Below are 14,038 nucleotides of genomic sequence, written 5' to 3'. Positions count from 1 at the left end.
CACTCCACGCCAGCGAACCCGCAATACCAAAGGCACACTCGCCAAATTAATTACGCTGGTTGCGAACTGGCGAGATCATTTTACCCATAGTATTTGTTTTAGTCGATTGAAGCGTGAAACGTCTATCAACCGATTTGTCTGGAATACACAGCTCTTATAGATATGTATTCTGAAGCCATTTTGTCCCATTTCATTGACTTTGTTTTACTGTCAACCTATATCATTTTGAAAGGGAGCTAAGTGACCAGATTGTTTTAGATTAAACTACATTCAATTTGTGGTATTGAAATACTGAAATCTTTTCATGTATTTATTTCTGAATCAATGACGTAGAGTTTTTGTAGTATAAAAACAAATTCAATAGAACAAAAAAAGCAAACAACTGTACAATTTATTTATTTATATAATATTTACACATTTTACATTGAAAAAACTTTATTTGGTATATCATTATACAATAAGGTAGAAATTGAGTATATAATAATAACAATTCACAGTTTTAGTAAATATGTCATTCAATAATACATATATCAAAGCCTTAATTTGTTTATATTTTTTCATTATTTACATAAACTTTTAGAATGCACATCAACCATTAGATACATTTTGAAAATATGTTTTATTTAATCTAAATTAAGTAAATTTAATTCATTTGTAAAATTATATAATGGTAGTGAAATTCACATTAATATAACAAACTAATTATAATTTAAAAACATTTGTACTCGCTTCCTATTATATGCTTACCTATAGGAATGTACATTTTTTGATAGGTTTCTTTTCGGGATTAAAATATTATAGTGTATAATTATTTCAAAATAGATTTCAATATTAAACAAAGCTAGAAACTTTTCATTTCATTGTGTTAGTGAAAATAAACAATTTAAATCATCAGTGAATATAATATGAAAAGTTGGTACTGTTATCATCATAAAAGTTTTTTTAAGATGATAGCCATAACTTTTTAGGTATTTCAAACAGTTAAGTTTTTTCATATATGAATACACTTAATAATAATTCCAGAATAAGCAGCACAAGGGATAAGTAGGTACTCATTATAAAATACTCACAGCACATTTACAATATAAGATATTGTTTCACAGCAACAAGCCCACCAATGTAGTATTTTTTTATAATAAACAAATCTACTGTGTTCTGGCAACTATCTATACCAAAGTTATGCATAGGGCACAACATCAGATTGCTCCAGTGTTAACTCGGTGAATCTCAGTGAAACAATATATATTAGATATGATACAGATGTGATAAGTAAAGGAGTTCAGGGTGATGGAATGGAGGAGGAATGATCGATATTATATGAGACGATAAGGAGGAAAGCAGTAATGGCTAGAGCACTAGGATCTGTACACCTGTATTCTTACAAACAATGGACTAACTACCACCTAAGTATATGGCATCCTTTAAGGGTTAGTATTAATATGTAAAATTTTCCGATTCATTTTATTAGCCAAGGTTGAATGTTTTTGACAGTGTCAATGAGTTCCAATTTAAATTAAACTGCGCTTGTTTGATACAAAAGCAATACAAGAAAACAAAAATGTATACAGTTCAGTACAGATGTCACCATTCCTTTCTCTTTCTGCCAAATTTCTAGGAAATAAATATATTATGAATGCAGATTTTCACAATTTTCAATTGTTGCTCCTATATACTACTAGCCGCATAGCAGTAAGCACCCTCCAAGATACAACTCTCCTAAATACAATATTGGAAACAGCAACTTTTGGACATAATTAAGACATTCTAAGATACAGAGAAATGTCTTGGCACAATCATGACATACTGATATATGATAATTTTACTTTAATTTTACATTTTGGTTGGTTAATTTTTCCATTTTGAACCATACATCTACATTTACATACTACAGATGGCATTGACTGCTAACACCAAGCTTAGCGCAGCGGATAACTGGTTGTGGATTATGGTCATAAAGTCCGATAAAACAACAGTCAATCGCATATTGAAAACTCATCTACTATCTAAAATCACATCTTTTTCTAACAATCAACATAACCAGTTTCCAATAAATATATTTATCCACCTTCTAGAAGGAAAATCCACTTGCTTTGTATACATTAGGGCAAAACTTCCTTGATATATACCCATATGCAACATCCTTTTCTACAGTGTACACCTTTGTATTTATACTGAACTTATTCCAAACATGTATAGCATAAGAGTTGTTGACTTCTCTCATGGTTTCTTCAAATTTGGTAGAGTCGAAGTACATTTTCCACTGCGTCCAATGGATTGGATAAAATGCAGAAGGTGGTAGAACGTGGAATCCTAGAAAAAAATTCTCCATTTCAATATGAGAAGTATGAATGGTATATAAAAAATGTTATTAGGTTTCCCTAAGAGTCAGAGTAGCTAAAGTCTGCCTGGCGTTCCTCTTTAGGACTTTGAGTTTGGGGGTGTCTTCTGTGCATAGGGGGGGCTGTATTCCTAAGAAGTGTTACTAACTCCCATACGGCTGTCACCCTAGGTATTAGAACTTGGTGGTGGATTATATATTATATTTAGTATTACCATCTAAGCCCCGTGTCAGTGGTAGAGAATTTTAAAAGCATTAGTAATTATTTTCCCATTCACTGTCATTCCAAAAGACAAGATCAAAAGGCATATGCAGATCATTCCAGCTGTTCTAAATCTCTTACAAACCCTCAAAAAATTGAATCTTGGGTGACAAACACCAACTAGATATCATATCACAGACCCAGAATTCAAATTGGTATTATAACTAGTGATACTTGAAAATCCATTTAAGTACATAATTATTTTTACTTATAATACCAAATTTTCCAAATCTTTTTCATCAATAATAGTTAAGTGGTCCATGCAAATATGATTAATGTGGGTGTTGGTAAAATGAATTGATGATAACATGTTTAAATGTTTGTGAGACGGCGAACATATTTGCTTGTTGAGTGTTTCAGTCAAGAAAGCAGAATTTTTTTCTCTACATCTAGTTATAATGAAGAAATTTGCAATTTTGGGAATTTAAGTCCAGATGCATAATGCAAACTGTGAGTATGCTGAGTTAGGCTCCAGTGACACACCAAACATATTTGATCCTGACGGGGGTATTCAGGCATATTGAGAAAGCCTATTGTCACGTTCAATGAACAATAACTAGAGATCACATCTGGAACCGATTGTTAGATATTTGTTTTATTAAGTACAATCAAGTACTTTAATATGATTAAAAATGTTTTATATTTATACAATTGACATCACAGCTGTTATCAAATGATAACAAACACTTCTCATTCAAATATGTTCTTGATAAGATATTGCACTACACAATAAATGAATTTAACCTCTCATTAAAACCATATTACATTCCTGCTTGGCGATATACAAGGTCCGGAAGATATTCTTCCGGACCTTGTATATCGCCTTGTATATCAAACTTTGTATCCTCAAGGATCTCATATACATTAGCAGTGTATAGATAACACCAGCTAGTAGGAGTACCAGCTAGTAGCCCCTAGAGCCCCAGCCTCTGCTGCTATTCTCCTTTTCTTCCTACTATTCCTTTTCCATTTGGCAGTTACGTCCTTCATCGTGAGCTTCTTCACTCACATTTTCATCATTACCTTCAAATATATTCCAATCCCCTATATTGTCCAGATCTTTAGCACAGGACTGGTTACCTTGCCTTTGTATAATTAAAAATTGTGCTAATACTACGTCGATTCAACATAGGACTCTATGCACTGTTAAGTATAAATAGAGATCAAAGAAGAAACTTTCTTGATCTGTGAAAAATCAGTACACATTAAACTTTGTACATTACATTATTGTACATACACGTGCCCTGTAATATTTTTCGATCTCATATTTCTTGTTTACATTTGGATGATACCAATGCCTTATATATGCGTAGATAAATAGGGAGTATGAAGTGTCTAGGATTACTTATTAAAGGATAAAAACAAGTACAATTTTACCTTTACAATGTTTTTCAGTCATAGCGTAAGTTTTTTTAGTCTTGCAAACACGGTTTAAAACCCTTGTGATAACACCAGGTCCATTGTATCCCCAATCTTCACCTTTGAAATGCAGCTCTAGTTCTCTGAAATCATTCTTAATTATTTACTTTTATAATTGAAATTACTTATTAAACATAAATTATTAAGGTCTATTAGATATGTCAACAAAGATGAAGTATCTTATTATACCAAGGCAATATGGAATTCATAAGACTCGACTGGCTTTCACTTTCTACGCTGTTATAATCATCATTCTGCTCTTTATAGAACTTTCATGTTTTTCTAATTTTTGCAAGTTACATAACAGTATTTTATCAACCATTTGTTATATTATTAGTCAAGAAGTACCATACCTTAGGCATAATTCTGCAAAGTATTGGCCGACACTTCCGTGATCAAAATTTAAAACACCTGCGGCTACGTTAACATGGGACTCCGCTCCGGCAAAATTGGGTTTAAGAGACTTCAAATTCTTCATCAGAACAACATCCAAATCCATGTATGTTCCTCCGTACCTCCACAAAGAGAGGTAACGCAGGACATCGCTTGTGTGAGAATTAACATAGGAGGATCGGTTCAATTGACCAGTATGAAACCATTCTTGTAATGGAGAATTCTCTATGTATCTTTTCAAGTTCACTCTCCGTATTTTTACGTTCTTATACTTTAGCAATTCTTGCAATACTCGGAACTTGGGGGATGAAAACATGGACACATTGGGATATCGAATAGGCGAGGTGTATAGCAAGTAAACGGTAGAGTTTGGATTGAGGAATGCGGCTGATTCTACTGCGCACGCCTGTCTAGGATTTATTTGTATTATCCATTCGTTATCTCCATAGCATGATGTCTCGTGGAAAAAAATTGATTTACCCTTAGGAGGAGGATGCACTTCATCATCTAAAATATCTGGAATCCCGTCATGAATTGCTTTATTAAAACAACCAAGACCGCCTGAAGGAAATTTGCCCAATATTATCAGATTATAAAGGATTAGTAATGTAACTATGAAAATAAGTGTAAATGCTTTGTATATTTTTGGTTTTGCTGCCCTTAGCCGAGAGCAACCACAACTCCATCTCTTGCTATTTTTGCCAAACACAGAAGGACTTCCATAGTAAAACATTGTAATGTATTTCTGATACTACAATTTCTTATATTTGTTAATTGTATTAATCTCCTTGGCATTCCATTTAATTTTCTTCTTGTTTAACTAGAAAAAACAAATAAAATTATTTTAAATTGTTTTAATCAGTACAATTATATACATATAACTAAGATTTAAATTGCTGAAATAATTCAACACAAATGAGAAAACACTTTAAGAATCAGACCATGTGTTAAGAAAAGTAATATGTAACTTTCAAAATACATTTAAATTTGTCTCTTATAATATTTTTAAAGTAAATAATCAATAAGATATTGAATTCATAATACAAACAATTTTAAGTATGCAATAATTTATATTTAGCCCACTCTGGGAATAGAATAGGACCCCAGCGCCGAAGCCAGGCGTGCTAACTACTACACTGCACAGATAGAACATGAATATATACTTTTTAAGATGGAGAATATTAAAATGAGTTAAAAATGTTTTACCTTGATTGCATTTTGAATTTTTATTTTATTTAATTTGAATTATGACTTTATTGAAAAACTTTAATCTGTAGTCCATTGTATTTCGAGATTTTAGTCCTTTGTTTCAGAGAGTCACCTGTAACAATTTTCAAAAATTAAATACAAAAAAATGATTACTTAAGATCAAGTGTCAGCAGAAAAGTCAAATTTGAAGTAAACATTATCTTACCAATATCATAAACCGCAAGATACTTTCATTGTGGTAATTTATATTCTTAAGACGAAATAAAAGAACATAAAATGAATATTTTTATATTACAAGTAAAAATTGAATTCACAATATAGTCATACTAGAAAATAAAATAAACTAAGGTAGTATGGTGCCTCGGTCTACTAATATATAGCACAACATTTTACGAAATAATAAAATTTAATTATTTATCAGAAGAAATGAGGATGAAGAACGATTATAATAAATTAAAAAGGAAATTCTATCACTAGAATAATGCAACTAGATTACTGTTAGGTACTTTTTTTTATTATTTAAGAATTGCATTTCCTTCTTTTAATTTTTCATAGACACACGCTTTTATTAGCCATTGCATTAATTTCAAGTCTACTGATTGCTCTACCTAATAAATTGTATTTACAATTCTATTATCAATAAAGGTATTAAAATAAACTCCCTCCCTAAACATGACCAGTACGCTCTATTAGAGATATATGAGTGTATCATGAAATATGCAAGCAACATTAAAAAATTTATTATTAGATTAAAACCAATATTTTTAGCTTTTCCACTTTTTTATTTGACCAGCGACCGGGTTTCGTCGTTACCGACATCATCAGACTGGTCATCATACCAGTCTGATGATGTCGGTAACGACGAAACCCGGTCGCTGGTCAAATAAAAAAGTGGAAAAGCTAAAAATATTGGTTTTAATCTAATAATAAATTAAAAATGCAATTCCATCACGAAGTGTCAGTGGATAATATAAATCTATTAAAAAAACATTAAAAAAAATAATAATAAAATTAAATTAAATATATATGTATATATATATATATATATTTATATATATATATATATATATATATATATATATATATATATATATATATATATATATATATATATTATATATATATATATGTATATATATATATATATATATATATATATATATATATATGTATATATATATATATATATATGTATGTATATATATATATATATATATATATATATATATATATATATATATATATATATATATATATATATATATATATATATATATATATATATAAATATATATAAATATTTATATATTTATATATATATATATATATATATATATATATATATATATATATATATATATATATATATATATATATATATATTGATAAGAAAAGTAAGAATTCAATACCGTATGAACTATTAATAATTGGATAACGGCGGTAAATAAATACAAAATATAATGCCATTGATCAGGTCACCATGATAACATGACTCATGGCAGACAAGTAACCAATAAATAATTGAATTACAAGTATTGTAAAATGTGTCCTCGGCACTGGAATACCCAGTGAGGAGACATTACTGTAATTTTAAATTGGATATAATATGTGAATGATGAAAATAAATTAATGAATTTTTATTTATACAGCACATTTTTTAACATACTGTTACAAAATACAAGGAGTTTATTTGATATAAAAACTGCTTGAAATTCAAATGCCGATTTTGCAATCAGTCCTTCAATTGTTCGGGAGAATGCGCAACAGATCGATTGAGTTGTGAAAAGAAGAAATAATAAATTAATTGGTTCTTAAATATTTAATTTTAACCGGTTAACTTCACTCGCAACAATTTTGTATTACGACATACTTGTTGCTGAAACACGCAAACCGAAATCATGCCAAAATTAATCCTACAAAATTTGATCGATTACGTTATACGTACTTCTTTATGCGTCCAATTCTCGTTGTTTTATCATAACGTAATACACATTTTCAAAATAAACAGACTACTTGTAGGTGTTATTTTAATGCTAGCATTAAAAAAAACAACATGATGATAAAGTTAATACAAACGAACTAAATGTATACATCATATAGAAATATTAATCTCGATATTATTGGCTATATTTTATTATTTTTTACTATTTATAATAGATTGAACATACTTCATGCCTATTTCTACTAATTTAAAAATTTTCCCTTTCAGTCTTTGTTTGTTTTATACTATTAACATAAAACAAACATGATATATGTATTTTTTCGAACTTAATTATTATGCCTGCCGTATATTGTCCTAATCTATTATATGTATAACACTTGTCTATAACACAAATCTATTATATGTATAACACGGTCCCAGAATGTGTGATTCAAATTACTTATCGGGAATATCATGCTTCTACATTATGTATATAATGTGTTTTATCGATTTTTTTCTTAAAAAATTGAAAACATCCTCAAAATGCCGATCGGACACCTGTTTTACTAGTCCGGCAATTCGTATACCTTTCATGTACGTAGAATGTGTGTGAATGTGGGTAAATCCATGCAAATTGTTTTAAGTTCGCACTAACGCACTATTTATTTCGATAACTTTACAATTTATCAGATAAGTTATACAATATTTTTATGTAATTGTACTACGATCCACGTCACTATCATAACTACAGTTACATACTAGAATCTAGTAACTAGATGCTACTGAATGTGCTCGCAGTAGCAAAGCAATTATTTTTAATTAAGACATTTTTAGATTTCAAAGTACGAGTAGAATAGACTTAAATTGAAGACAATGGTTATTCTATTCGTCGACAACTTTGTCCGGTATTTTTTGTTGACATTATTCTTGCTTTATTAGGAGTTCCAGATTGACTCCGACGAGACAATGGTGTCTTTATCTTTTCTTACTTACATACTTCAGCCTTCTTCTTGTGTCCAGTATTGAACAAAGGCCTCCCTTTTGGACTTCGACAGTTCTCTGTTAAACGCGACTCTCTTCCAGTGCAGGCCCGCCACTTTCCTAATGTCATCGGACCTGTCACCAGGAATTCGCCAATTGCCATTTGCATTTGTTTCTCAAGCACATCATTGTAATTCGATTGCAGCAATAACAGGAAACGGAGCTAAACGACTTGTCGATGTTCGTGGAATCAGACACACTCGACGAAAACTACAAATTGCTAAACCTTGAACATGTTCATTTTCTATGTATTTATCCTCAATGGATTAAATGGATTGAAGTATTTCAAATACTTGAGCGTCATCTCAGGAGTCGGAATAATCGACAGATATGAGGTGATGCATCAATGTGGAAGAGGCGAAGTTTGGTCGCAAAGACAGAGTGGTATGGCATTCTATTCTCTCTGCCTACCCCTGCGGGGAAGCGGCGTGATGGTTAGTCAATGAGTTAGTAAGTTAGTTGTATTTTGATACAAGTAGACCATAGATTCCTTTTACATGAAAATATAGTATTAAGTCAAAAGTAATTTTTTAATAAAATAACATTTATTACAACAAACAGGTCTCTGAAAATTACCCAGGGCTGGAATTACAATGAAAAGATAACGCTTTAACTACGTAGTGTAGTTAACTTAAAGTTTACTTCTCTATTTCACTTCTAACGACTCTCGCAATATGAAGCCGGTTGTATTGGCAAAGACTAAATGGCAATATTTTATAAAAATATTTGTTTTTTACGGTGTAATATAAAAATGTTGGTTTTTCCGAAACTAGAATCACTTTCATTCGTACCTCTTAATATTTTTAATGATGATAATACATAAATCACTTTGTAAATAAAATTGATTAAAATTATTATTTCCATATGGTATATATATGTATTGTAATAAATAAACACCGATGTAGGGGGGAGACATGGAGTCATTATTTACAAAACAGAATGAATATAATATTTATCTATTATCTAGGTCAAATACGGGAACACATCAAACTTATTAACTGTAATTACGAATAAGGTTATTAATTCGTTACACATAACCTAGGTAAATTATTTTAGAATATAAACCAGAAAATAATATCAATTATATTTAAATATGTACAAATACTGCATTTATCCTTAGAGGAGCTTTAACAAGAAGATATTATAGATGATAGGTCATAAGCCCTGTAAATGCAAAAACCTCGGCATTTATTCCTTTTCAATTATCACTATTTAAATCTATTAATGTAAAATCTATTTTCACAAAACCACCCTCATTTGACATTTCAACAGAGATGAAGAAGAATATGAAAGTCTTGGAATTTACGAGGCTTACGATCGTCATAAGCTGGTTTAAGTGATCACTTTACACACGTGCAAAATAGTGTTTGGCTTTACTAGAGACATCTATGGCGGGATGAGAGAAGCTGTTTTTAAGCAGAAACTCTTTCATTTGTACGTGAAGTCCGAATCCTGGATTATATTCACATATTTCTGAAACGCTAGAAAATATCATTTTCATTTTTTTGTTTTAGAATATAATTTGACCAGTTAATTTATTTACAGCATTTTGAGTGTGTCTAAATACTTGTTCATAAATCTGGCTAATCTCCAATTAGGACTTATTTTTCACATTGTAATTGTAATGTAAAAAATAACTCATAATTGGAGATAATCCAGATTTGTTAACAAGTATTTTGACACACTCAAAATGTTGTATACCACCCTCATTTAATATACGATATTTATACCATATGTTATTATAAAACTTTATTTATTATCAAGTTTTTATGTAAAAATCATTTACACACTTTCATTCTTCAGACGATTTTTATTTTGCAGAATTTCGTTTATATTGTGAACTAGATAATAATAATATTAAATTATTAAATCTAAGATGTCTTTTATCCTTTGTGTTTCGATTGAATTCAAACGATAACATAGGAAAAAAATGACAGCACATTTACAACGTATTATTTTCTTATGAGAGCTTTATTTATCTACAATATATATGTATATTTACAAAATAAAATAATAATAAAAGTTAATGTAGAAAATATTACAAAGTATATTTTTTATGTGCTCTACGCACAACCCATATACTTAAAGGAAAAACAGCAAACGGAAAACCTCGGAAAAAAGAATGTACCGATATTAAAACTCACCTTATTGAAAAATTCACATCACTTCAATTACTCACAAATCACTCTGATAGCAATGTCACTGCCTTATATGATTGTTTTCTTTTCATAACCTAAAAAATGTTTTCATTTACATTTTTGATAGGAGTCACAAAAAAGCGTTTCTTTGGTTAGCGTATCAGTTTTTCTGTTTTTGATTAGCCGCGCCGACTGACGCAGTGGAAACTCGAATCTTCACTGAAAAATGTCTCTATTTATGGTTTCGAATCGCCAACAGGCCGAGATTGCAGTAAAAAGTGCGGAAGTGGTATTGTTCTGGCGTGCCTGGTTCGCAAGTTCGTGAGGCGCATGCGCGGAATACTCTGAATTTACTGTACACTCTTATATCTGGGGTGGCAGGGTTTCTCGTATAATTCTATAGCCAATATCCTCCCCTAGGTGAACAGCGACCTAGAGCGACCCCTGTCCTGGCTAACAGCTGGGGGCTCTGTAATTATGAAATAAGAGATACAGAAACTACATGTTACGAGGCAGAATTCCCCTTCGGTAATGAACAATGACACGACTAACCCGTATGCTACACGCGAGCAGTATTTTTTTCGAAGGCGTATTCAATTTACTAAAGAAATAACTAATTGACATTCATCTTGCAATGTGTGTTTAAATTTTATAAAATTTTCTCTTTAAGTTAGTCTATGCCTTTAAAAAAGTATATTTGTTGGTTGCCTTAAAAAAATTTCCTTGCCTATTATGTACATGGATTTAGAGCATATTTAGTTTATATCCATCAATATCCGTTACATAGCTCTTTTATCTTATTCGTCACATTTTCCAAATAAAACACCACCAAATCCGATAGATCCTTATGTTCCATTGCTTCATCGAAAATGCCTTAAATCCTATGAACCTTCTGGAATAAAGTACTTTTACTAATTATTACTGCTGCTACTATCATGCCGTTTACTGCAGGGGTAGGCAGCGATGATGAAATGACACCCTCATCTGTCCTGACATACACTCCTATCTTCCTACACATCCATACATCTGGTTATTTATGCGGCTAGATTACTTAGACTTTTAATTCAACCAGATTTTAGGCTCTGAGTCGTGCCAAGCCTTTTTATTTATAACAGTTTTATTAATTACCATCTCGGAGAGGCGTATGGACAGACCACTCTTAGGTGGGGCTCTTAGCTCCATAATATTTATATACGAGTGGACATGAGTATGGAGCGTCGTGGAGCTTTTTGGGACTTCTCAAAATAGGGACACATTCTCACAAGCGAAAGTCAATATCGGGGAAACCCGACACGACACACAAAGAAGAAGAAAACATATGAATTAAATTAGACAGAAATATATATAAACATGTTGAAATAAATGCTAATTTTTAATTTTAAAGAAAAATATGTATTGAAAATAAAAATAAAAACATCACGAAAAGTACTTTCAAATGAACGCAATCAATTAAATTGAAACATTGTTATTGGCTTTGGAAATTATAAATTATGGAAATCAAAATTATAATACATAAAAAATTAGAAATCTTTTTTGTAAATCCAGACTCGCGCAAAGACACTCATTTTTCATAGCTCCAAAACTGTTTAATTTATTTCACAAAGACTATATGTTAGATGTTAAGTTGTCACATTTTTGTATCGATTTAAAATTTGCTGAGATTGTTTATTGAAGAGACAGATTTAAGCTCTTTTTTCTTGTAGACGTATCACTCATGCAGTACATGCTTGCTAACTTTTTACTTTTTTATTTTTTTATTTGTTTTTCTATTTATTTTTTATATTTTTTATTGTTTTCTGTTAGTCAGGTATTTTGTATTTTATGTTAACACTATTATTCTAGTTCTACTTCTTATAATGTCTATTGTATTCTTGCCCGTGCCCTTTACTATGACCTAAATTATATTGTAAACCCGCACATAGGCCATGGCTTTGTGGGATCTTTTTTTTGTATTTATATTTTATACATATATGTTCTGAATTGTATTTTATATTATTTTGTACAATGCAAAAGATTTTTTTAAATAGCATTTTAATAACCATTTATGAGAATTCTATGAATGTATGCGGCTAACAATTTGCTTTGTTTAGTTATTTTTTAAGAAGTAAAAATAAACTACACATTGATAAATATATTATTATTATTAAATAATCTATATTATTTTTAATAGTGTTGATATTCATTTTATATAATATGTATAAAAAGTTACAAACAACGACAGCACACAAATGTTATTTCGGTTACTAAAAAATAATAATCTGAATCGGAAACCGGAAATTTTATCACTTATTCATGGCTAATCTAGGTACCTAAATAACATAATAATTACTATTATTCCGACTCATAAGCATCAAAAAGCTACCATATATTATATATTTCAAATCAATATTGAAATCACAGCAAATAAATAAAAACACTTACTAAGAAATATAAGGATGAAATTAAGAAGATTTTTTAATAAAAAAATTAATATGTGTCTGTAGTTTACTCTATAGTTTATAAACGTCCGTCTCCGTGGTGAAATGGTTAGCGTGTTTAGCTACCGTGCTGGAGGTTCCGGGTACGATTCCCAGGGGGGGGGGTGAAAATAAATATTAGTGATTTTACACTCAAATATTTATTTGATTTTACCCTAAATTCTGAAGCACAGGAGTGATCATCTTGCCTTCATGTAAGTAACAAACAAGATTACACTGCGTCAATGCGATGCAGTGTCCTGTGCACCATTGGGTGCGGATAAGCGTTAGAAGAAGAAATAACATAACAATTACTATTCTTTCGAATCATTAGCATCAAAAAGCTACCATATATTATATATTTCATTATAATATACATCCAATTATAAAATCACAGCAAATAAGTAAAAACACTAAGAAATACATGCATAAGAATGAAATTAAGGAAATTGATAGTAAAAAATATAAATTTCGATAGTTTACTACTCACGTAATAATTTTTACAAGACTTTTATTGATCACTGCACTAAATTTAGCATAAAAACCACAAAGAAAATTTGATAAATTATATTTTTTCGGAGTAAGAAGTTTACACATGTTGAACGTTGTTTTTGTGATCTCAGTCTGCCGCTATTACTTGTTATTTGACCTTGGGTCATCATATGTTGGAGGATAAAATCTCGATTGAGGATATAAAAAGTGTATGCGTGTACTTTACTAATTTGTCAACTGATGGCGCCACAATCAGGCATCCTTCCAACTCAATTGAATTGTACCCACATGTGAAAGGGATCCAAGCCCATCGCATATGATTAATGATTAATCAAGTTCCAAAAATTAATTCAATATGATTGTTCAACA

General features: G+C 30.4%; 1 protein-coding gene across 3 annotated transcripts; it reads right to left on the bottom strand.

Moving 5' to 3' along the window:
• Window positions 1-380: 380 nt before the first annotated feature.
• Window positions 381-13,804, bottom strand: LOC148309340 (alpha1,4-N-acetylgalactosaminyltransferase 1-like). Of its 3 annotated transcripts, XM_088260223.1 has the most exons (6): window positions 13,668-13,778; window positions 10,728-11,190; window positions 5,619-5,733; window positions 4,373-5,232; window positions 3,978-4,102; window positions 381-2,310 (listed from the first exon to the last, which is right to left on the bottom strand). In XM_088260223.1, exons 4-6 carry the CDS (start codon window positions 5,143-5,145, stop codon window positions 2,069-2,071), a joined length of 1,140 nt encoding a protein of 379 aa, XP_088116349.1. In that variant the 5' UTR covers window positions 5,146-5,232; window positions 5,619-5,733; window positions 10,728-11,190; window positions 13,668-13,778; the 3' UTR covers window positions 381-2,068. The 3 variants fall into 3 exon arrangements, with proteins under 3 accessions (XP_088116349.1, XP_088116348.1, XP_088116350.1); XM_088260222.1 differs by lacking the exon at window positions 10,728-11,190 and having other exon boundaries at window positions 13,668-13,804; XM_088260224.1 differs by lacking the exons at window positions 5,619-5,733; window positions 10,728-11,190 and having other exon boundaries at window positions 13,668-13,791.
• Between the last annotated feature and the right edge of the window lie 234 nt (window positions 13,805-14,038).

The sequence above is a fragment of the Brachycentrus maculatus genome, unplaced genomic scaffold, assembly GCF_059751285.1.
Source record: "Brachycentrus maculatus isolate JH-2025_06_01 unplaced genomic scaffold, ASM5975128v1 h1tg000129l, whole genome shotgun sequence".
Lineage (NCBI taxonomy): Eukaryota > Metazoa > Arthropoda > Insecta > Trichoptera > Brachycentridae > Brachycentrus > Brachycentrus maculatus.
The sequence above is the reverse complement of the archived record's forward strand: the minus strand, read 5'-3'. Positions and strand labels throughout refer to the sequence as shown.